General features: G+C 41.5%; 1 protein-coding gene across 1 annotated transcript; it reads right to left on the bottom strand.

Moving 5' to 3' along the window:
• Positions 1-15,435: 15,435 nt before the first annotated feature.
• Positions 15,436-22,277, bottom strand: b3gnt7 (UDP-GlcNAc:betaGal beta-1,3-N-acetylglucosaminyltransferase 7). The gene is made up of 2 exons (XM_017681793.2): positions 22,123-22,277; positions 15,436-18,206 (listed from the first exon to the last, which is right to left on the bottom strand). Coding segments are annotated over exons 1-2 (1,230 nt in total). The 5' UTR covers positions 22,125-22,277; the 3' UTR covers positions 15,436-16,978.
• Between the last annotated feature and the right edge of the window lie 3,738 nt (positions 22,278-26,015).

Here is a 26,015-nt window from a genome sequence, read left to right as displayed (position 1 = left end):
TGTCTGTGTGATGTTTATGTGTAGATGTGGTCGTGTGGTCAATGAGGCCCAGAGAACCTGGTGATGTGACTGCTTTTCCTCCTGCTTTATATTGAGCTGATTTCATTTAAAGTCTATTCAGGGGGTCTGAACTGTATGCAGTAGTTATTTACAGTGATGGTTAAAGCTTTGCAGCGGTGAGTTATAGCGTTCCTTAATCCGTGTAGATTCTCCTAATAGATTAACTTTAGGCACCGTCTTACACGAAGCTGAAGTCAGATTAATAATTTAATAAAAGGTCATTAATTTTGAAAAATTAAAAAAGTTCCCCTTGAACATTTAAACTGTGGCTTTAAAGGGCCGGTCTGCATTTTTCCTTATGAACCCAATTTGTCATAATTTAATTCACATGATCCTTTTTTAAGCTCTCTTCTCTATCCTGCAGGCAAGAGTCCCAGTGGGAGTAAAAGACTGGACTTTATTTGATCGGATATTCGGCTGTCGACTGTATAAGATGCTGAAATTCCTACTCGGCCGCTTCAGTAAACAGTATATGGCACTGAGTCATGGAGGTTAGACATGATGATGTTCTGGATCTTTACTTGAGGAACTTCTCTAACTGGACCTTATTGAGACCCCTGGTTTAGATACTGTGCTGCTCTTAAATGGACCCGACCCAGTGGACAGAGAGCATTAGAAAAGCCCTGAGCAGCTTTCAGCCCAGTTTAAACCATTAGCTCTACTGTACTTCTCCCCTCTAACGCTGCTCCATTCACCTCGTTTCGTTCTTAATGTTCTCATACCGGCGGCACGGTGGTGGGTGGGTAGCGCTGTCACCTCACGGCGAGGAGGGTCTGGGTTCGATTCCCCGGCCGGGTGACCAGGGACCTCTCTGTGTGGAGTTTGCATGTTCTCCCCATGTCTGCGTGGGGTTCCTCCGGGTTCTCTGGTTTCCTCCCACAGTTCAAAGACATGCAGTCAGGCCAGTTGGACATGGTAAACTGCCCCTAGGTGTGTCAGTCTGTCTGTCTGCCCTGTGATGGACTGGCGACCTGTCCAGGGTGTATCCTGCCTTCTGCCTGATGACCGCTGGGATAGGCTCCAGCGACCCTGAGGGAGAAGCGGCTTAGAAGATGGATGGATGGATGGATGGATGTTCTCATACCTTTTTTCAAAATCTGAATTTGAATGATCTCTGGATTTTCTCATTTGTAAAGCCCTTTGAATCACCTCAGTGTATGAACGGTGCTTTACAAATGAACTTGCCTCGCCGTAGAATTAAACAAGCTGTGATATATGTAAATAAGCTCTGTTCTGATTGGCTGTACTATATTGCACCTCATTCAAAACAGTCCACACCGAAACACTCCTTATAACTTCAGCGCGAAGGGGCGGGGCCAAACCACTGTAGGCTGACTGGGTGGATTAACAGACACAGTGATTTCACAACAGGCTGTTCCTGCAGCTTCCAGTGCATTCTCACACTTCAACGTTTTCCCACCACATCAAACTCTTTGTTTCCAAGAAAGAGGATAAAATGTGGTTTTCCATGATATGGGCCAGTTAAGGGATAAAAGCAATCCTTATTTTTTAGAAAATTTGATAGAATCTACTGATTCAAATGGATTTCGTCCCACAGAATTCTGCTTCAGTCTTTATTTATGAGGTTGGTGCTCCTCGTGTTCTCGGGGCAACGGGAAGACTGAACTTGCCGTTTCTCAAACAAATAAAAAGGAAATGTGTATGGGACAGACAGCCTGGCTGGTCTTGTCATCAGTTTGACTGTGGCTGAATGGTGGGCTTTGTGTGCTCAAGGTGGCATGATAAATGGGGCTGGAGGCTGATCCGTGCCCGCTGGAGTGCCAGGCTGTGGCTCGCTGACAGCCCGGCCGGCTGCCGAAAGCTCACTGAATGAAGCTTTTTAAGGATCAGTTGGCTCTCGTCTGTCAGCCCAGCCATACCTTCAGCACTCGTTCAGCACTCGGAGACGTTTCAGTCTGGTATTGTTCCTGAAGGCCTTTCAGAAAACAAGTAACTTTAGGCCTCATGTGCATCGGCACAACCCTGTGTTTAATCTGTTCAGGGAAATGCTTAAACGAAAAGCGAGAAAATCCTTTTCCTGGTCTAGTTTTAGGGGAATTTTTTCCCCAAGTTTGCATAATATCAGTGTGTGAGGTGTAATCAGAGGTTCAGAGGGTTTGGGGTGAAACGGTTCAGACGTCTTTACAGTGGTGGTGATGGGAACCAGGCGTCGCCATGACTACAACACAGATACAGACACTTTATTTACCATCCAGAACCACCAGAGAACCTACACGAGTCTTCTGAGCTTATATGGAATGCTGATGATGGAAAACAGTGGAAAATCTGGAATAATGAGTTTTCTTTGGGGACTATTTTGCCGCACAGCGCCCTGCATGTCTCCCTCCACCATGAATGGAGTTGAAGTTCTCTAAACTCTCATAAAACAGCGTCTCAGTCATCAGGCAGTGAATTCAGAACCAGTTCATGTAGGAACTTTCTGTAGGAGCTTTTAGAGGGACGTCTGGTTCCCATCACTACCACTGGGAACGGTTCTGACTCTGTAAAATTATCTAGAACAGAGCGTTACCCACTTAAACTTTGAAAACTAAAACTTTAAAAATGGGTTGAATTCCCCTTTAACTCTGACAGAGAGGACCGCCACTTGGCTGGACAGACTCTGGCTTTATCTCAGCTGATTTAAGTCTTGTCTAGAAGGACTGCTGATTAGGTCGCATTACAATGCTCCATTGTGAAGCGCTCCAGAGCTCAGAATTACAGCGTGTAGTCTGTGTGACAGACAGGTGAACACAGTGTACCCACCTTAAACCACTAGGATTTGTGTCTAACACATAATAAAACAGACATACTCGTCTTTTACCACTACTGAATGTGACTGGACTGAAAGTCAAACTCCTCCTCACTTCTGCTGACAAACTGACCACGAAACATTGCTGCAAATGTTCTACCAAAGCACTAAAGCCTTACAACACTACTAGGAACACTTTACCTTTAAGGGCCCATATTGTGCAAAACTGAATTTTCCCCAATTTCTTCAAATAAAAGAGTTTTATCTACTATATTAACATGTTTCAACACATGCCCTTAACTCTTCAGTCCATACAGTCCATATATGGAAACTTAGCTGCAAAAACTTCCTGTTTTGGATTCATTTTTTCTGTGATGTCACAAAAACCAGCTCATTTACATGTACACGATATTCCCAATGACGCCCCATTCTTAATCTATAGGGTTTAATATGATGTCGGCCCACCCTTTGCAGCTATAACAGCTTCAGCTCTTCTGGGAAGGCTTTCCACAAGGGTTAGGAGTGTTTATGGGGATTTTTGGCCGTTCTTCCAGAAGCACATTTGTGAGGTCAGACATTGATGTTGGACGAGTAGGCCTGGCTCACAGTCTCCACTCTAATTCATCCCAAAGGTGTTCTATGGGGTTGAGGTCAGGACTCTGTGCAGGCCAGTCAAGTTCTTCCACACCAAACTGGCTCATCTACGTCTTTATGGACCTGCTTTGTGCACTGGTGCGCAGTCATGTTGGAACAGGAAGGGGTCGTCCCCAAACTGTTCCCACAAAGTCGGGAGCGTGAAATTGTCCAAAATCTCTTGGTGCTGAAGCTTTAAGAGTTCCTTCACTGGAACTAAGGGGCCGAGCCCAACTCCTGAAAAACACCCCCACACCATGATCCCCCCTCCACCAAACTTTACACTCGGCACAATGCAGTCAGACAAGCATCGTCTCCTGGCAACCGCCAAACCCAGACTCGTCCATCGGATTTCCAGATGGAGAAGCGTGATTGGTCACTCCAGAGAACTCGTCTCCACTGCTCTAGAGTCCAGTGGCGGCGCTTTACTCCACTGCATTCCACGCTTTACACTGCGCTTGGTGATGTAAGGCTTGGATGCAGCTGCTCGGCCATGGAAACCCATTCCATGAAGCTCTGTCTGCCACAGGGCAGGAAAAGAGCCGCATGTTGCCGACCGCTGGGCTAACACATTGTTATGTGTTTGGTGTTGTCCAGCTGTACTGGGCACATCTTTGAATTTCAGTGTTCATAACTACATCAAAGATAATGTGACACACCTTTCCATGCTGAGCTCAAGTGATACAAACACCAGCAACAGTGGAATTTGTTCACCTGCTTCTGTTTTTGTGAAATGGATCTACTGGCAGAGAAGGTGTAGCGGAGAATTGCCACTCTGCAGTGTCGTCCAGGTTCGCCTGACACTAGAGGGCGCTCCTGAACAAGTTCAAAATGAATGGCCTAATATGGAGCAATTTTAGTAATTGTTTTTATTTAGTAATTGTTTTGCAATTTTAGTGTGGCATGCCTTCCTGACAGCTCTCTCGGCCATCATCGTCGGGGCCCAGGGGACGGGTGCGTCCCACACATAGTTTGTGTGTTTTTATATAGAAGAATATAGAAGTTATTTGCTGAAAACAATAGAGAATAAAACATTTTAACGGTGCTGTTTTAGTTTTGAACTTCAGTTATTAAACTGTATAACAGCACATCATGTACATTCATGACGTCAAAGAGCACAAACCACTACACTCAGCCAATAATACACAATACACCTACATTCACCTGTAAGGAACGGCACCTGAATTACGGTTCGTGTTTCCTCAGGTCGTTCTTACACTGCAGAGTTGGGGCTGCCCTGTAATTATCAGCTTTAGCAGACCTTCAGAGTGGTGGCCAGTTCACAGCTGACGGACTCCCATCTGCTAATCCTCCTGGCGTCCTATTACAGAAACTCCCTATCGTCCCTGCTGTTTATCAGAGTCGCCCCCTGCTGTTTATCAGAGTGGCCCCCTGCTGTTTATCAGAGTCGCCCCCTGAGGTTTATCAGAGCGTCACCGTTCCACAGTTTCAGTCTCCATTTCCCAAACGCTTTAGCCAAGCGCGCTGACGTTCCTCCTCCTAATAAACAGACACCCGTTCAGCTCCGCCTCCTCATTATTCTCCACCATCACTGTAATACTCCATCATCTACATTAACACAGGAAGGTGATCAGAGGGGCGGTGGAGTTCGAGTCGGCAGCGTCTGAGATGTTTAAAACGCAGAGTTAGAAGAGAAAAACGTCTCCCAGTGAAAGCCGCGTTTTACAGTAGGAATAAATGGAGCTCATTATGCTGGTAGTGAACTACGCCGCCTGACTCAGCCGCCTCAGAACCAGAGAAACGGGCCTTAAACAGGACCCTGCTGGGGTTCATCCTAAAGTTAGGACAGGATTTAGGAGGTTTAGTCCGGTTAGGATGTTTGTGTGACGCTGTTTTCTGATCTGGAGTTCATGATGAGATGATGAAGGTGGAGCTGATATTCTGGAACAGCTACTGAACTAAATGCAGTCGTCATGGAGACCAAACAGCTCGGATTTCAGAGTGAAGATGTTTCTCTAATACAGTCGCTGGACAAAGAAAGTTAAGTTAATTGGTGGAGAAGATGAAGGAGGTCAGTTGGGACGTCTCTGTGAGGACTATTGTTCTGAATGTTAATCCATTCACAAAACAATCAGCTCAGAATAGCATCAATAGGTGTGCGGTGTCAAGTTCAGCTTAATGCCCAACACAATGCACAGCGCCAGCACCAGCTCTAGTACTGGACCTGTTAAACTAAAGCTCCTTTAAATGTGTTTAGAACCGTTCAACAACAAACAGGAGAAAAAACCCTTTGAGATTTATCAATAAGCAGACCGCACAGCATGGCAAGGCGGACTGATTCAGGAATTGATTGTCTGATTGACTGATTAATGTAAATATCCTGATTTGTCTGGTGTCTTGTTTAGCACTTGATCCTTATTTAACCCTCATACTTACAACCCAGCTTCCAAAAAAGTTGGGATGTTGTGCAAAATGTAAATAAAAACAGAATTCAATGATGTGCAGATTCATTTACACCCTACATTTAATTACAAACAGCACAAAGACAACAAATCAAACGTTAAACCTGAGAAACATATGGGCCATTTCTCCATTTGGAGGGGAAACCACGTCACAGAGGCTTCAGGGCTTAAAGAGAGGCTTAAAATATTGATATGGACAGCGCTCCAAATGTTGGCAGGTACTTTTACACAGTTGATTAAAGAATTAAAGTAAATAATGCTTTATACAGTTATTAATTTAATTTATTCCTTGGTGGGTCATTCTCAGCACTGCAATAACACTGACGTGGTGGTGGTGTGTTAGTGTGTGTTGCGCTGGTGCGAGTGGATCAGACACAGCAGTGCTGCTGGAGTTTTTAAACACTGTGTCCACTCACTGTCCACTCTATTAGACACTCAGTGCCTGACCTCACAAATGCGCTTCTGGAAGAACGGTCAGAAATTCCCATAAACACTCCTAACCCTTGTGGAAAGCCTTCCCAGAAGAGCTGAAGCTGTTATAGCTGCAAAGGGTGGGCCGACATCATATTAAACCCTATGGATTAAGAATGGGACGTCACTCAAGTTCATATGTGTGTGAAGCAAGACGACCGAATACTTTTGGCAATATATTATATAAGATGCAAGAAAACTGTAGGGTATGGGCCCTTTAATCCTTTAACCCTTTACTCACTGTGAGACCTGACACATTCAGTCATTTGTTTAGCCAACTTTAGTGAGCAAAAAGAAACATTGTTGTCTGTGAAACGTGGCTGTATATGAATCAGTACAGCGGCAGTTCCACAGCTGACAAATGCACTTCCCCAGTTAAACTTCCTAACTGCTTCTGGCCAAACTCCACTCGGCTTCCTGCTGGAGGGCTTGCTGGCCAGCAGTTACTTTAGTAGAACGTATCTTGAACGTATCTTTAGTCTCTCAGAGTGGCTAAAGCACCATTTACCTTGGGTAAATTTCAGTTTGAGTCTAAGTAGTTTACCAAATATCCTTAACAGGTGGCCAGATGAGTTCGGCTGTGGAGCAGATAAAGGGCCATGTCACAGATTTTTTTTTTAATCAGGGTTTGACAAAGTATGAAAATAATGTTATAGATATGGGCTCTTTAAAGAGGTTTGTAAAAGGAGTAAAATGTAGGATATTTTACTCTCAGTTGGGTTTCGCCAGCTGTTTGTGTGCTCACATCTTCTGGGACCTCCCTGCTGCAGTCTGGCTGGCCTGGCCGACACAGGCAGGCGACAAAGAAGTAGATGAGCATCCAGGATTATTTAAACAAATACAAAAAGAGGTTTGTAAAGGAGTAAAATGTAGGATATGGGCTCTTTAAAGAGTTTTGTAAAGGAGTAAAATGTAGGATATGGGCTCTTTAAAGAGGTTTGTAAAGGAGTAAAATGTAGGATATGGGCTCTTTAAAGAGGTTTGTAAAGGAGTAAAATGTAGGATATGGGCTCTTTAAAGAGGTTTGTAAAGGAGTAAAATGTAGGATATGGGCTCTTTAAAGAGGTTTGTAAAGGAGTAAAATGTAGGATATGGGCTCTTTAAAGAGTTTTGTAAAGGAGTAAAATGTAGGATATGGGCTCTTTAAAGAGGTTTGTAAAGGAGTAAAATGTAGGATATGGGCTCTTTAAAGAGGTTTGTAAAGGAGTAAATGTAGGATATGGGCTCTTTAAAGAGGTTTGTAAAGGAGTAAATGTAGGATATGGGCTCTTTAAAGAGGTTTGTAAAGGAGTAAATGTAGGATATGGGCTCTTTAAAGAGTTTTGTAAAGGAGTAAAATGTAGGATATGGGCTCTTTAAAGAGTTTTGTAAAGGAGTAAATGTAGGATATGGGCTCTTTAAAGAGTTTTGTAAAGGAGTAAATGTAGGATATGGGCTCTTTAAAGAGGTTTGTAAAGGAGTAAATGTAGGATATGGGCTCTTTAAAGAGTTTTGTAAAGGAGTAAATGTAGGATATGGGCTCTTTAAAGAGGTTTATAAAGACAGAGCTGTAAACAAACAGCGTTTGGAGGAACGCCGTGGTCTCAGGCTCTGAAGTGAGTCTGCTGGACGGTGCCGGCCGCTGTCACGCCATCCTGTGTGTCTCACTTCAAAGGCGTGGGCAGTTTACTCTCAATACACAAGAGATGGTAACAGTTGGGTTTCGCCGGCTGTTTGTTTGCTGTCACATCTTCTGGGACCTCCCTGCTGCAGTCTGGCCGGCCTGGCCGACACAGGCAGGCGACAAAGAAGAAGCAGATGAGCATCCGGGATTATTTAAAGCTACCTGCACACTTACATCACCACGCTCACCTCAGTCCGCGTGGAGCTCACCTGTAATATTGGTGTCATAAACATGGACCAGAGTGTGCGGCATTGATTCAAACTAGGAGCAGCAGAGACTGAGAGGCTTGGATTTTGTCCGTAAGCCTCAGGGCCTGTTAGACCTTCAGAGACAGTCTAATCATCTCCAGGAACTAAAACACGTGTCTGTCGTTTTAGCTCATTTTTATTGTAAAAGATCATGTCCTACATTCTTATTGCAGCTTATTTCCTCCCTGATGTCCATTCGTGTCGTTTCCGCCTGTTTCTACCACAAACAGTCACAATTCATTTCTAACCGTTTTCCATCCTGTCTCTATTCATTTATTAATGCAGCAAATGAGGAATTTAAGGTGGTTTGTAAAGAGGAAAACTCAAAGATATGGGCCCTTTAAGGGGATGTGGATAAAAGGAAGGCATTGTGGGATACGAGCCTCTCAAGAGGGTTTTTAATAGGAGAAAATGGCTGTTAGCTTAGTGCTAACATATTACTAGAACCTTACCGAGTAGCATAGTGATAAATACAGGTGTGGACAGGATCCGATATACACACATATATATATATATATATCTATATCTCGCTGTTGTCAGATTAAAACCTCGCATCTCCAGAATGGTCACTTCACAGGAGAAGGAATACTTTACTTTTAATGGAAGTCAATGGAACCGGACGTCTTTCCAGGTCATTTTGGGACGTTTCTTTCGGTCCATTCATCAGGAAATTTAAAGAACATTTAAAGGACAACAGGTATTTTCAAATTATGTCAAAAACTGAAAAATGACAAAAATGGAGATACAAGGTTTTGTTCCAAAAACAGCAATGTGTGTGTGTGTGTGTGTGTGTGTGTGTGTGTGTGTGTGTGTGTGTATGTGTGTAGACATTTTTGTTGATTTTTGTTTTTCTACATTATTTGCACCAAAAAAGGTTCTTCAGTCAAGCAACAGTACATTCTTACAAAGCTGGTACTTCAAAGGTTCTTCAGTAAAGGGAATGATTGTATTTAGAACCATGAACGCTGTGCACGATTAAAGGGTTCTGGCTTTTTGCTCAGCGTTTTCCAGGCGGTTAAGTGGAATAAAATTTAATCTCTTTAATCTCTCGTTTTTCCCACTCACAGTCCAGTTTACTGATTTGGCTTCTCTTTATGTTTATTTTTCCAAATGAGAAGTCTGTGTCCACGCAGGGTCAGTTTGAGCAGGACAGTAGTCTGGGTGGTCTGGGGGTGGACCAGCAGCCGTACAGTCACCTCATCAAGCAGTCTGGGTAACCGAAATAGCTGCTCTACAGTGGCTAAATAAGAATGTCTCTGCGGCAGATCGAAGATATGTTCTGTTGGCATTTCCAGTCAGAGTGGATGGTCAGATAACAGGCAGGAAGGGAAATCGAGGGCATGTTCACCGTTCAGGACAGGGAAACAGGACAGAGAACAGATGCCAGAAAAGCACCGGAGTCTAAATGAAAGAAAACGAGGAATCAGGGTGAGCAGATTGGCTATTTTATACACAATAAAAGTCCCATGAAGTGAATTCTATATGTATATTATATTCTATGTAGGCAGATTTGAGCATTGCACTGACCTTTTATCCAGGTCAAAAATGCATAGGCTGGCTCCTCTTTCCTCAAAACAAGACAGAAAATCCAAATCATGGTAAAATATCTCCTCTTCTACAACCCTATTTCCAAAAAATGTTGGGACGCTGTGCAAAATGTAAATAAAAGAAACGCAATGATATGCAGATCCTTCAAACCATACATATAAAGGAATAGTAGAAGGATGGTATAAAGAAAATATCTGCCCATTTTGAATTTGATGCCAACAACATGTTCCAAAAAAAGTTGAGACGGGGCCACAAAAGAGTTGCTAAAAAACACCTGGTGGTTGATTGGCAGCAGGGTGTCACGATGGGCCCCTCCCAGTCCTGTCCATGTGCGTTTGTTTTGGTTTAGTCCTGCCCCCTGTTTGGTTACTCCACCCCTGATTGTGTTCACCTGCCCCTCATTACCCTTTGTTATTTAAGCCCTGTGTTTGGCCTTGGCGTTTGCTGGTCTTTGTCCTTGCCTTGTTTGATGTCTCGGTTCGTTGTGTTGATTCTGGTTTTTGTCATGTCTGTCCCCCGATCTGTCCGTGTGGGCTATAGGATCCTGGACTGTTTTGACCATGACCCTGGATTTGCCCCTACTAAATCTCGCTTATCTCAGCACATGCGTCCACCTCCTCGCTCCCCGTTACACAGGGTCTTTCAGAAGTAAAGAGGAGGAGGGGTCACCACTCTGAGAAAGACGGCACCATCAAATAGAGCAACAACTCAAGAAGAACGTTCCTCAACATAAAACAGCAAAGAGCTTCTGCTTTTCATCGTCTTCGGTGCAGAATATCATTAAAGACTCAGAGAATCTGGAGAAATCTCTGTCTGTGAGGGACGAGGCTGAACACCAGGATCTGCTGGCCGTGATCTTTGGGCCCTCAGGCAGCACTGCATTAAAAACAGACATGATTCTGTAGTGGAAATCACTGCATGGGCTCAGAAACACTTCTGAAAACCACTGACTGTGAACACAGTTCATCACTGCATCCACAAACGCTGTTAAACTCTAAAACACAAAGAAGAACCCAAATATAAACAGGATCCAGAAACGCTGCCACCTTCTCTGGGCCTGAGCTCATTTAAAATGGACTGAGGGGAAGTGGAAAAGTGTCCGGCGGTCCGACGAATCAACATCTGAAATTCTTTAGGAAATCATGGACACTGTCCTCCAGGCTGAAGACCACTCAGCTTGTTATCAGTGCTCAGTTCTAAAGCCAGTATTCATGATGGTTTAGGGGGCATTAGTGCTCATGGCCTGGGTGACCTGCTCATCTGTGAAGGCCCCATTAAAGCTGAATGATATAAACATGTTTTATCAACATCTGCTGCCGTCCAGACGACGTCTTTTTCAGGGAAGCTCTTGATTATTTCAGTAAGACGAAGTCAAACCACATTCTGCATGTATTACAGCAGCACTGCTCCGTATTAAAAGAGTCCAGACGCTAAACTGACCTGCCTGCAGTCCAGACCGGTCACCACTGAGAACATTTGAACCATCATTAAATGAAAAATATGAAAAAGGAACCCCCGAAATGTTGAAGAAGTGATGAAACACAGTGGTAAACAGGCCCCCGTCCCAACTTTTTTGGAACATGTTGTTGGCATTAAGTTCAAAATGGACACAATTTTCTAGAAGCCGTACAATTCCTCAGTTTCAACATTTGATTGGTTGTGTTCTGCACAGCGTCCCACCTTTTTTTTTGGAAATGTGTTTACAAACACTGCTGTGGTGTGAACGGCGCTGGCCACAGCTTCTCCACTCCTTTCAGTGAACTACGAATCAGAAATGATTCACGGATTTGCTGTGATGACTGATTGTAATGCAGCGGTGAAGGGCAGCGATAGGATTACCAATAAGACGTAACAGTTACTGTAAGAGCGATTAGGACAGAATTAATGATAAATAAGCAGTTTTGATTTATTACAACAAGTCCGTTCAGCGCAGGCCTTTACAAACTTTTCCGTTTGGTTCCTCTGACTCATCCGCCCGGTCCTGACCCAGCGAGCCTGTCTTTGCCCTCAAACAGCGACACGGAGGGTCTGAACGAAGAGGAAACAGCTGGTGTGATACCAGCTTCCACGGTTGTTGAGCTCATCGTACCGTTAATCAACGCTGTTCCACTGTTTAGCGTAGAGGCTTCAGTGAGGTGTGTGTCGTTATCACTACTTTAACCCATTTCCATCCATCCCAGGCCATCTGAACAGCGTTACAGGGCCCGTATCCTGGATTTTACCTTATTTTTTATTTTTATGAGATTTTATTTCATAAAAACAATCATAGTTCATTTTACATGACCTTGTGTCCTTTAGAATTAAACAGGCTGTACCTTTAAGACTGATATATGTAAACGAGCTCTGTTCTGATTGGGTGCCTTGGTTTGTGATAAGACCTCCTCGTTCTCCTGTATCTTCTGTCTTTCTTAAGTGTGTTGTTGAAAAAGGTTCTAAGTAAAAGTTCATGACGTGTTCTCACCTCTGTGCTCCTGAGTGTGTGTCGACTCGGTTCTTACCCAAGAACAAACCCCAGATAAGGAACACCCGTGAGTCCGATTCTTCGTAAAAACTGCGTACGTGGGTTTAAGAAGGAATTAAATCTTAAGAATGGATGGTGAGCGAACGAGGACTGATGGTTCTGTACCGACACAGGAACACTCATTTGCATGCTTAACGGGTTTGTTGCATTCCAAAAAGGTTCTTTAGGTTAATACATAATCTGTTGTACATGGTAATATGTAGAACCTAATTGAAAATGGTTCTAGATAGCAACAAAAAGGGTTTTTTTTCTATCGTTACAAGCTTGACTTCGTATCAGTAGCAAAATCTTTACGTACACGGCCCACTCCCCATCAGTCTGAAGAACCATCTCGCCAGGCAGAGAACCATTTATGCATGAAAATTGTTCTATGAGTGTTCATGGTTCTACCTAAAAGAAAACATCCTAAGTTAGTTCTCAAGCGTGTTCTTGAGAAAGGTTCTAAGAAAAGGTCAGGTTCATGTCGTGCTCTTAAACAGCAGAACTGTTCTCACCTTTGCGCTCTTGAGTGTTTGCAGGTTCTGTTCTACCGAAGAACAAACGCCAGATAGGAGAACCCTGGTGAGTCAGAGTCTTCGTCAAAACTGCGTAAACAGACCCATTGTGTTTATTGCTTGGACTGAAAATTAAAAAATTCATATTTCCGACAAGTTTAAGAAAAATCTTATGTTTTTTTTAATTCTGCGTAAGGAAACGTGTTTTATTAGGATGGAGAACAGATAAAAACCCTCGACAGCAACCTGTGACGAGGAGCGATGTTGAGGCGGACGCATGTGCGGAGACACGCGAGACACATTTATTATGACCGGGACAGACATGACAAGGAACACAGAAACCCAAACAGGCCAGACCAAACAAACCTTACATCAAACATACAAACCAGCATACATCAAACACGATCAGGCAAAGGCCAGCACTAGACTGGACTAAGGACACAGGGCTTAACCGCAAGAGGACTAACGAGGGTCCACAAGACCGGTGGAAAACGGGTGGAGACAAGAAACGAGGGGCAGAACCGGGAGGAAACCAAACAAAGAAGCACATGGAGGATGAAAAGTAAACAGAAAAGCACATGGAGGAGTGGGAGGAGCCAATCGTGACACAACCTGGCACAGAGTTGCTTTGGAACGTGTTTTTATTTGGATTATATCTCTCGATTGTCTTGGGAACGCCTCGGCATCCCTCCGGAAGAGCTGGAGGAGGTGGCGGAGGAGAGGGAGGCCTGGGCCTCTTTGCATAGGCTGCTGCCCCCGCGACCTGGACTTGGCTAAGCGGTGGAGGATGGATGGGTGGATGGATGGATGGATGGATGGATGGATGGATGGGTGGATGGATGGATGGATGGATGGATGGATGGATGGATCTCCAGATTACTTGACACACTCACTACGTTCAAAATCAAATGTCTTCTACGATATTCGGTCAGATCTCTCAAGTATTCTGGTCAGAGCTATTTTGATGTGCTGGTCATCATAAATATTTGTGTATTGAAAGGGTTTATTTATTTATTTAATGTTATTAAGTATGTTATATGCATGTTATGTTGAAAAAGTTTATAAACATAACATTGAAGAAAAAAAAAACTGCGTAAACAGATTTTAAGTTATTTCTTCATAAGAAGCCGAAAGTTCATAAATGCAGTTCTTGTAAAAAATGTAGTTTCATTTTTCAAGTGTAGTTCTCAGCGCTGTCTTAAGACAATCCGAATTATTCCCTAAATATTCCCTTAAGACAATTGTTATTGTTTTTTTATGGTGGCTCTGTGTTGCCAGCTTACCATAAACAACGAGATCCGTTCTGAGCTTGTAATCCACTCCGAGGAGCAAAATGGAGGAAAAACATCAAACCAAGTGTTTAAAATATTTCAGATGATCCGGAGATGACGGAGGAAGAAACAGCCGACAGGATAAAAAACCTCCTGGGAAAATAAAACAACTGGAGTGACGGCGGAAAGCAGGAAACGAGGTGGAGGAGCAGAAGAGGCAGCGGCGGAGTTTGATCATTGATTTACGATTGGTCATTGATTTATGATAGATAATTAATTTACGATTGATCGTTGATTTACGATTGATCATTGATTTACGTTTGATCGTTGATTTACGATTGATCATTGATTTACGTTTGATAATTGATTTACGATTGATCGTTGATTTATGATTGATCATTGATTTACGATTGATCATTAATTTATGATTGATCGTTGATTTACGATTGATCATTAATTTACGATTGATCGTTAATTTACGATTGATCATTGATTTACGTTTGATCATTAAATTACGATTGATCATTAATTGACGTTTGATCATTGATTTTCGATTGATCAATAATTTACGATTGATCGTTGATTTACGATTGATCATTAATTTACGATTGATCGTTGATTTACGATTGATCATTAATTTACGTTTGATCGTTAAATTACGATTGATCATTAATTGACGTTTGATCATTGATTTATGATTGATCATTGATTTACAATTGATCATTGATTTATGATAGATAATTAATTTACGTTTGATCATTAAATTACGATTGATCATTAATTGACGTTTGATCATTGATTTATGATTGATCATTGATTTACGATTGATCATTGATTTATGATAGATAATTAATTTATGTTTGATCATTAAATTACGATTGATCATTAATTGACGTTTGATCATTGATTTATGATTGATCATTGATTTACAATTGATCAGTGATTTATGATAGATAATTAATTTACGTTTGATCATTGACTGTCGACTCTTACAGCTTAAGGCACGTGTGAGTCTGTCGTAATGTTAAGAAAACATTTAAGAACATCGTGTTTTCAAGAATATCACCTGTTCTTAAAATTATTCTTAAGAAAAAAGTTAAGAAGTTATTTGAAGAACACATTTTTTTCTTAAGAAAGACATTTAAGATTTTCTTTCTACGACACTTCTGTGAATTCAGCCCCAGATACTGTGAATAAGTCCAATCAAATCAAATATCAACTGGAATAAATATTAATCTCAGGAGGTCTAAATGCACACTGGCCTTCTCCTCAGTGGGGGTTCAGTTCAGTTTGTTTCAAAGTGACACCAAAGTGTCAAAATCTGACCAAAGAAGAGAAAAAAAACACCCCGGAGTGATTTTTAAACCTTTATTTACACATTTCACTTCCACATTCTTCTCGATTTATGTATTGTGAGTAATTTCAAGTCATTGTCACCCTAAACAATCTGGATTAAGAAGGTGCGAATTTTAAAGGAACATTAAATGTCATACTCCCGACACGTCATACACCCCCTGACTTTAAATGTACCAGCAGTCCTTATTTCACAGTTTTAAAGTACAGCCTCCACCAGATTCAGCTGAAGTGTCATCACATTTAAATCACAGTTCATATCATTCGCCTTTATTTGATTTTCATATTTACAGTTAAACATGCTGTTAGCGGTCCGTGTCCGGCTCAGACCAGGCGGAACTGGGCGCATTAAACCTTTCAGGACTTAAACCGCATTAGTATTACCCAACAGACAGCGACAGGCAGTGGACGTCACAGAACACACTCCAGTAAACAAGGCTGGGAATGTTCACCGACTCAGGCTTCCGGACTAAATTAGTGAGGTAGAGACGCTTTGTTTTCTCATGTTTTGAGATGATTTATGAACATGTTCTCTTTTTTATGTACATTCTAGGGCTGACCTGAACAGGAGCTTACAGGCTTTGAATATTTGTTGGTAGAAAAGTGCACGTCCTGAAAAAAATGCAGAGTGACCGTGCAGCTTAAGCAGTTTCCCGGGGGGTGTTAATAAGTGGTTGCTAGGGTATACCAGAGGGTTGCTACACTGTTGCTAGGCGATTGCTAGGGTGTTGCCTCCATATCCCAGGTGGTGGCTAGGGTGTTGCTAGGTTGTTGCTATGGTATCCCATGTGGTTGCTAGGGTGTTGCCAGAAAGTTGCTCTGGTATCCCAGGTGGTTGCTAAGGTGTCGCTAGAGAGTTGCTATAATATCCTAGGTGGTTGCTAGATTGCTGCTAGTTTGTTGATAGGGTGTTGCTACATTGTTGCTGTGGTATGCCAAGTGGTTGCTAGGGTGTTGTGAGGTGGTTGCTAAAGCATTGCTAGATTGTTGCTATGGTGTCCCAGGCAATTGCTAGGGTGTTGCTAGGCCGTTACGATATCCCAGGTGGTTGCTAAGGTTTTGCTAGGGTTTTGTTTATATGAAAAGCAGCACTGAGAAGATAAAGTAGCTCTGTAGCCCAGCTATATAGAGTGAACACCCCATGATTCGTCATAAACTCTGCGCTGAATAGTGTTTCCATGCAATATTGCTTATCCATGCTTATTTTAAATATTTTCCGTACATTTCTTTTTTTTAAGGCCTGATGAAACAAGTTGTAGTTTAGGCTAAACAAACACTATGGTATTCAAATGATCAGGTCAGCCCTAGTACATTCAACAATCAGTACTCAGTGAAACCACTATTAGCAGCAAAATGTCCCTCTCTACGACCTTCCCATAAATAGCTTTCGCATTTCCACACATTTGGCCCCCGACACACAGCATTTGTTCCCGTTTGCTACAGTACATAATTTAAAATCTCCTCAAAACAGGAGTACGTTTATTTGAGCGAGGCTCAATGTTCAGAAGTTCTCCAAAGTCCCTCTTTACCCATCCAGTCTGTCGCTATAAAGATTCCACTTTCTGGGCACAAACCAGGTCACTGCTGACCAGTCTCCACATGGCCAAGAGGTCCCGAGGGAGAAGTTTATGTACCACTATCATGCTCTTGAAGAAGCAGGGCTCCTTGTTCAACTTGCTGGTTTTATTCTTCACCAGCCCAAAAGTCTTAAACGCGTTATGTTTTATGGGCGTCACCTGAAGAACCTCCAAGCACATTCCGAGGAAAACATCATCGATGGGATACAACTCCAGAGTCTCGGCGACCAAGTAGAGCTTCCGGGCTATCAGTCCGTCCATCAAAAATCCGCCCCCTCCTGCATAGGGAGGGTAGTAGGTCTTGTTATACAGGGCTTGTGGAATGTAGTACTTGTTCTCCTTTTTCCGGATGGGCCTGGCCTTAAAGAGGACATCTCCAGCAAACAGGTGTCTCACATTTGCGCTGCTGTCCAGGTATTCCAGGATGTTCTGCACGCTGACAAACACGTCATCGTCCCCTTTGAAGATGTATCGGACATTCCCGCAGTACGTGGAGAACCATTTCAGAAAGTGGGTCTCCTTCAGGGTTAGGTTGAAGAAACTATCCATGAAGTCCCACTGCAGGATGTCCCCGTAGATGTAATCCTCAAACTCCAGAAGCTTCTGGTGGTTGGCCCGCTCCGCTTCTACAGACGAGGTGCCCAGAAGGAAGAGGGTCTTGATCTTCTTGCCGTTTATCACCCGCTCCTTGCCCCATGTTTGCCTGATGACCTCCCGGCGGTCGTGCTGAGAGATGACAGATTTGATGACCATTAGCAGGTGGACGTCGCCTGAGCACTTCTCTGGGTGGTTGAGTAGCATTGGGAAGTATCGGCAGTGCCTGTAGAGCAGGAACTGCTGGAAATTAGCCTCCAAACCAGCAAACCAGTCTGTAGAAGTGAAATTCAGGTTGGCGCTGCAGTTGGAGCTGGTGATGTCCCAGGTTTTAGCTCCTCTGTTCAGCATGACCTGTGGTTCCTCGGTGCTGGCCTGCACTCTTCGTTGCTGTTTATTCCAGAAACTCTTTGGATGTCGGTAAAATGCCATCTTTTGCAGGGCTTCCTCCCCTGGAGTCTCCATCCGCAGCTGCCGCTCGATCTGGAGCTGATCTTCAGAGCTGAGCGTGCCGCTCTGAAATACAGTCAGCATCACCACGGCCAAGAAGAACATCAGGCACCCCGTCTTGTACACTCGCCAACGGTCCCTGGTGGTCAACCTTGTGGGTGCGAGCAAAGGAACCATTAATAAGATGGTATTTGCAACAAATACTTTGCAGATAAATTACATCCATTCATAAATGGCACATGTAGGATTGACTAATTGAAACACTCTTAGCCAAAAGGGATCTACATAGTACAAATAAAGACTCTGTGACTTGGAAAAACAACTCAGAACACTTTTTGTTGCTATACAGAAAAATTAAGAAGGTTCAATATTTGACATTGAAATTCTGTCATGAAGAATCATCTTTCACCCAGGAAAAGAACCACTGATCCAGCGGTTTACTGAGGGGTCACGGTTCTATATATAAACATTGCCTTTACTAAAGAACCCTTGAAAAACTCTTGAAATAATCAGGTCCAAAATACCTGGAAAAACATTATTCCTCCATTAACAAAACTTTTCTCATTGTCCTGTAAAGTTAACTTTTTGGAGTTATGAGGTTTTGTTCTGGCATTCGTGATACAGTGTATATATATATATACTCTCAAAAGATTTGGGTCACAGATTTCATTCATATAAAGCCAATTTCTGTGTGTATGAAATGATTCTACGATGAAACTGGAAGATGTTTTGGATCAAATCTCATTAATTAATCAGCTGTTTTTGTGAGGAAAAATACCAATAAACAGAAAATGTTTAATTATTATTATTATTATTAACATCCATTATTATGTTATACATATAAATGAAATTATTATAAATATTGTATTTTTTTTACCATGTTCTAACTTGCTGTTTGTAAAATACAGTGAACTGTGAAAAAAGTGTTGGTTAAAGTTTTGGCATCTAATTTAAATACATTTCAATCTACACTGTGTAAATAATTACTGTATAACAGTTATTATTATAACAAGTATAACAAGTGACCCCAAACTTTTGAGTATATATATATATATATATATATATATATATATATACACATATATCACTACTGTTGGAAAAAAACCTTGTATCTCAATTTTTCAGTTTTTGGCATAATTTGAAAATACCTATTGCTCTTTATGAGGCGTACAAATTTTGTGGTGAATGGACCAACAGAAATGACCCAAAATTACTGGGGAAACAATTCTGGTTCCATTGACTTACATTAAGAGTTAAGTATGTTTTTTCCTTCTCCTGTAAAGTTACCATTTTGGAGACATGAGATTTTCTTCCAATAACAGCGAAATATATATATATATATATATATATAGAGAGAGAGAGAGAGAGAGAGAGAGAGAGATGTATATGTGGAGGATATTGGCAACAGTGCTATTTGTTTACAAATGTGTGTTTCTACGTGTAATCAAGTTACCCATCCTCTCTACAGAGACACACTTCTTCACGTTGTAATGTGCAGGTACTGTTTATCTACTGAATGTCACATATTGTCACATGTAAAAATAAAGCGTACAATGTAAATGTAACTTAAAGTAATGTAACTTTAAAAGTAATTAATCTAAAGTCTTAAGATGATGTTTTAACTCATTTTCACCTACAAAATCAGCAAAATGTGGAATTTGACCAGGAGAGTTCAAACTTTAATGAATATTATATGTGTGTACAGTTCCATTACAGCTACTGACTTCTATTGAGCTCATGCTACACAGTTCAGAGACCCAATTTAGAGGCATTTCCTTCAGGAAATATAATCACTTAATAATAATCACTTAAAAAAGCACTGAAAGTCCACATAATGACAAATCCAGACTCACGTGCTCTAACAGAACTCTCGCATTCACTGCAGTGAAGAAAGAATGAAATCTATAAAATGTCTATGATTCCTGCTTTGGAGACGTCTTCAGGGTGTCTGGTAACAACTAAACAGCATGTTTAGTTTCCTGATCAATATTAACAAAAAAGCTCTTCCTGAATGCAGCATGACTCAGGAATGTGTGTAGCCTTACTAGTCAGTGAGGTAAGATGATATAAGATAACTTTATTGATCTCCATAGAGAAAATCAATAGTTATGAAGCACTGAAAACCCAACTCTGGTGCAGATAAATGCATAAAGAGGCTCTAATATGATGTGAATCCTCTACAGGTTTAAAATACCTCCTAGGAAGCTGTAAATAATGAATGCGCTTGTCATCTTGGACATGAGGAGCGATAAACAGAGCTGGAGGTGATACTAAAAGGACTGAAAAATGGGAAACCTGTGTCTATCTACAGATTTCATCATATGTCAAATCTCAAGGCAGGAACTTTGGCTGAAAATGTTGTGAATACATAATTACAGTATATCAAATAATATTGAATAGAACAATGTTAACAAGATATTATGTCACATGAAACCATAAAACGCCAAAAAAGGTTAACTTCTGAATCGTAGTGCTGAATTATACATAAATACAAACACATACGTTTTATTTTAGTGACGATTTCCTTGGTAAAGGTATAATAATCCTGAATAAATGTACAGAAACAGCAATTAGTTCATTAGAAACAGAAGGTTAAGGCCAAAGAACTGAGTTAATCATCACTACTACAAGTAAAATTCATAAGTATAATCAAAAACATGTTTCTGATTCCACATGATGCCTTTCGGACCCACAGTAAAGCAGCTGGACTTCGTTTCTGAATGTATTCAGAAGTCGTGAATCGTGGGCTGGAGGTCAGGGATCTGGCCCTGTGACCGGAATGTCGCCGGTTCGATCCCCAGAGCCGACAGTCCATGACTGAGGTGTCCTTGAGCAAGACACCTAACCCCCAACTGCTCCCCGGGCGCTGCGGATTGGGCTGCCCACCGCTCCGGGCAAGTGTGCTCACTGCCCCCTAGTGTGTGTCTATTCACTAGTGTGTATGTGGTGTTTCACTGCACTGATGGGTTAAACGCGGAGGTGGAATTTCCCCGTTTGTGGGACTAATAAAGTATCACTTACTGACTTATTTGGGCAGTAATTGGTCGTAAAACAGAGGCGGAGGAGTGAGGGGGTGTGTAGGGTCCCGTGAGGCTTTAGATGGCATGGACAGTGGTAACGACCAGCCTCACCGACTCTTCATTACTGATTAATCTGTTTTAATATCCGAATTAAGCAGAACATTCATTGCCTCACTGTTAGTCTGGCCGCAGCCCGAGCGCGGAGACAGAGAGCGATTTGAACTGGTGAATAAAATATATTACAGCAGAACGTCTGAGACACGAGACTCGATTCAGCACAGATTCTGTCAGCTCAATTGTGTTCCACTAAAAATGGTTCTTTAAGGGTTCTTTGGAAAAAGTGGTGGTTATATTTAGAACGGTGATCACTCCAAAAACCAATCTGAATGTATAAATGCTTCTTTTCATGGTTCTCCATGACAGAACCTGCTGAATACTATTAAGAACCTTTTAAGAAAGGGTTCTGTATACCTTTTAAAAATAGAACTTCTTTTGGTACGATACAGAACCTTTATTTGCCAAGAGTGTCTACTCGTAATCCTGCATGCACCATTTAGAAATGGATGTCATTTATAGACCTATATACATGGTTCTTTAAAGAACCGGTGTAAAAATGATTATTATATATTATTATATCTAGCGCAGGGTTAGGGTTAGGGGTAAGGGGTAAAGAGAACCAACAGAACCATTTTTGCTAAAATATACAGTAGATATTACTATAGCACATATATTAACTAGGATAGGAAACTGTAGGATTTCTATTTGAAAGTTCCTAGACGGTTCCTGGCCTTGCTACAGGGTTCTAGGAAGATCCTTTAATTGGTATAGAACCTTTACACTATGTAGAGGTTCTGTAAGCTTTAGAAAGGTTCTGCGCACTCACACAGGTCATGTACAAACATCGTTTCTTTAAAGAGCCATCAACTGAAAGGTTCTTTAGGGAACCAAAAATGGTTCTACTATAATGCTGTCAGCCTTTTGAGAACCTTTCTGCTAAAAGAACTGATGAAGGAGGTCAAATGAAGCTGGAAGGGCTGCTGTACTCACATTTTGAGCTGTGCTGTTGGATCCAAATCGTTCTATTCCACTGTGTGTGTGTCTCTCTCACCCTGTCTCTCTCACTCTCTCACCCTGTCTCTCTCACTCTCTCACCCTCTCTCTCTCACCCTGTCTCTCTCACCCTGTCTCTCTCACTCTCTCTCACCCTGTCTCTCTCACTCCCTCTCACTCTCTCTGTGGGCAGTGGGCTGCACAGTGTCGCTGCATGACTTTTTAAGCCCCTGACGCCCCGCCCATAGGCGCGTAGGCCACGCCCCCACATCTTCTTAAAGGAGCACAGCATCTGATGTGTTTTCGACTTGCATGTTAATGACTTGCTTGTTTGTTTATGTCTGTATGTTTTAACAGGATGAACTTCTTCCTCTCGGCTCTAAAAGCGACTTAAGTCAGAATCAGAATCAGGAATCAGTCCCGGGGAGTCACACAGGCAACACACTGGACAGACCGGACAAACACAGACTGTTAAACTGAGAGACAAACACAATAAAAACACAGTAAACAGAATAAAGAATAATAAAGAGCCAGCGTGAAGGAGCTGAAGAGATATGTATGTCGCTGTTGTTGGACGAAAACCTCGAATCTCCAGAATGGTCACTTTACAGGAGAAGGAAAAAACCTACTTCACTTTTAATGGAAGTCAATGGAACCAGAAGTTTTTCCAAGTCATTTCGGGTCATGAATCATGAAATTTACACACAATGAAAAGAACAACAGGGATTTTCAAAATATGTCAAAACTGAAAAATGACTAAAATGGAGATGCTTTTGTTACGACAGCAGCGATAAATACACACACACACACACACACACACACACATATATATATATATATATATATATAGACTAATACTAGTAGAAGACCCTTTTTTGGTGCAACTATATAGAACCATTTTAAAAGGTTTCTCCTCAGTGCGTCTCTCCACAGCATATATACAAATGTATATATAGACTTTTAATAATATGCGTAATAGTTATCCACTAATTCGCATATAATATAATACATCTTGTATATATTATTACATACATTACAAATCTACTTGCGCCAGTGCATCTTGTTTACCATCCTCCACGACCATGATCAAAACTAGGCACCATGGTGCAGCCAGTTAGAGTAAAGTGGGTTGGGAGGGGGCGGGGTTTAGGTTACAGACACGCCCACACCGGGCGTTTTTCCCTGAAGAGCCTATGAGAAGTGATTGTGATGTTTTTAGGGTTTAATTTTGGTGGTACTTTGGCGTTGAATTAGGTCTATCAGAGAACATTGATTATACCAATCTGTAGAACATCAATAGAGCCCTGCAGAACCAGGATCACTTAAAACAAGTAAGATATCAGTAATTGAATGTTGACCTTATAGTCAAAAGTCATAGACCCTGAAACTGTGTATCTGTAAACTGTGTGTATATATTTGTATATACTGTATGTATATATATGTACAGTGAACATACATCAGAAGCGTCAGAAGCATCACAGTAAACCATATAGAGTCTATAATGTGTTAAATAACAACAAACCAACTTTGTTACCCATTCTAATGTATTTAGCTTTCTCCAAAACTGGGCACAGAAATGTTTCAACTCGTCTTGTGTTAAAAGCAACACACGCCGTGTCCAGGTAGAGACAGAAGGTGCTGTTTATGAACAGAAGCTGGTGAAGTTCCATTACTGTAACTGTGACTCTGAGTTCTGTTCAGCCAGATGATCCTCCTGATCTGGAAAGCTTTGGTCCCTTTCTGTCTGAAAGCATCTTGTGTAAATAAATCCAGGCTCGGTCTCAGCATTGCGGTCTGATGACAACAGCACTGAGTCAGTGTGAGTACAATGTGGAGAAAATGATCTAGGACCTGATAAGGAGTCCTGCTCTGGAATAGAAAGGAACGCTTGCGAGGAGCTAGATCTGTGATTCCCGTGACTTTAGCCATTAATATTGGTTCTTTTTCCTTGTTTGGGGTTTTATGTCATTCTTTGTTGGTTGAATGTTGGCTCAGCTCCTGAGCTGTTGATCGCTCCTCAGAGAAGAGCTCAACAAGCTTCCGCTCCTGAGGGGTTTAGGCACCTGAGGTTTCCTTGAGAGGTGCTGGGTGTCAGTTTGGAACATTTAGGGCCTTTGAGATCTTCCGAGAATGGCCTGATGATTTTGTAGGCCTTAAAAAGACACGTCTGAGGGTTTTAGTTTACTGTTGTTTAATAGAATCATTACACGGTTGTATTTAAACTCTGCAATTAGGGCAGAAATGTCAGTGTTAAAATCCTGAAATGGTGAACACAAAATCGTCCAATCAGGAATTTTTCTCTGCAGTATCTAGGCAGATACAAGCAGGGGTGTAAATGGCCGGGGTGTCTTGGGGGAGCTATTTATTTATATATTTATTTATTTATTTACTTTTTATTTTTTGAGAATAAACCAAAAACACATTGAAATTGAATAGCATGCTATTTTGCTATTTTATTATGCGCATTTTAAACGGAGCTAAGCGAATGTTTAACCAGTTTCCCTCAGCAGGGAGTTTATCACAATATACATCAGAATAAAGTCACATTCATAATTCAAATAAACAGAAAAACTATAAACAGTAACAAGAATTTCTCGGTCCATATTTTTCCTGGACACCTTCACAGCCGCCACAGAGACTCGTTAATATCATCAATGACATCATGAGCTCAATTTACTGAGCACTGATTGGTCAAACCAGGAGCTGCTGTTTAACTACATATAATACTGGACTTCCTCGAGGAGGAGCGGCTTGGAGATGGGTCAACACACACACCAACGTCCAGAACATCACTGTTTATTATTTATATAATCATTATTAATTAATAATCTATACATTTTGTTTATTCAAATATTAACACTTTTCTTAAGAAATAAACACAAACTACACAAATAAATAGATTTTGAAAACGTGTTTTGGGGCCTGAGACTCTCACACAGTGCTGTATGTATGCAAAACCCCTGGACACAGACAAGCTAGCTCTCCCATCGGTCAGGACTTCAGGAGACTTCAGGACTTTTGTAAAGCGTACAAAACTGCCGATATCAATCGATACAATCACGATACAATTATGTTATCATACTAGTCTGATTAACAGAATTATAAACCTGCAGTTTAAAGGGTTCAGGATGAAAATAGTATAAACAAAACAAGAAACGTCACATTTCTACTGAAAAAAACAACAAAAACATAAAGAACGGAACACTTTGAAGGAATAATCCCATCAGTAAAGCACTTTATGGACTTTTAAAGTCACTTGAATCCTTATTCTATTTAATGAATGGGTCTGTGGTCATTTACAGTTGGTTTGTTTTGACAGCTATTTAGAGCCACTTCACACTCCTGACATTTCCAAAGTGCCTCGGCGTGCAAATGAGCACAGCCTGAAATGGGAACATTATGAAGGAAAATAATAAAAAACAAGAACATGTGCATGAACCACCTTCGTCCTTACACTCGAACCTTTAATCCATGACAGCCTCTGTTCACTTGGTTCATGGTGTAATATTATATGTTGATATCAACTGACGTGCCCTAAGCTACTGTTACAGTTTACATATAATTTGCAACGTTAATTTCCTACTCAGGACTGCACTTTTTGAATATTCTGAAACATATTATACTGTTCAGCTCTGTCTCATTCTAATACACCAAACTCAAACTATCTCACACTCTTATTCTAATACATTAAACTCTCACACTGTCTCAATCTAATACACCAAACTATCTCATACTGTCTCAATCTAATACACCAAACTATCTCACACTGTCTCATTCTAATACACCAAACTATCTCATACTGTCTCATTCTAATACACCAAACTCAAACTATCTCACACTCTTATTCTAATACATTAAACTCTCACACTGTCTCAATCTAATACACCAAA

The sequence above is a fragment of the Pygocentrus nattereri genome, chromosome 15 (genome assembly GCF_015220715.1).
Source record: "Pygocentrus nattereri isolate fPygNat1 chromosome 15, fPygNat1.pri, whole genome shotgun sequence".
NCBI lineage: Eukaryota > Metazoa > Chordata > Actinopteri > Characiformes > Serrasalmidae > Pygocentrus > Pygocentrus nattereri.
The sequence above is the reverse complement of the archived record's forward strand: the minus strand, read 5'-3'. Positions and strand labels throughout refer to the sequence as shown.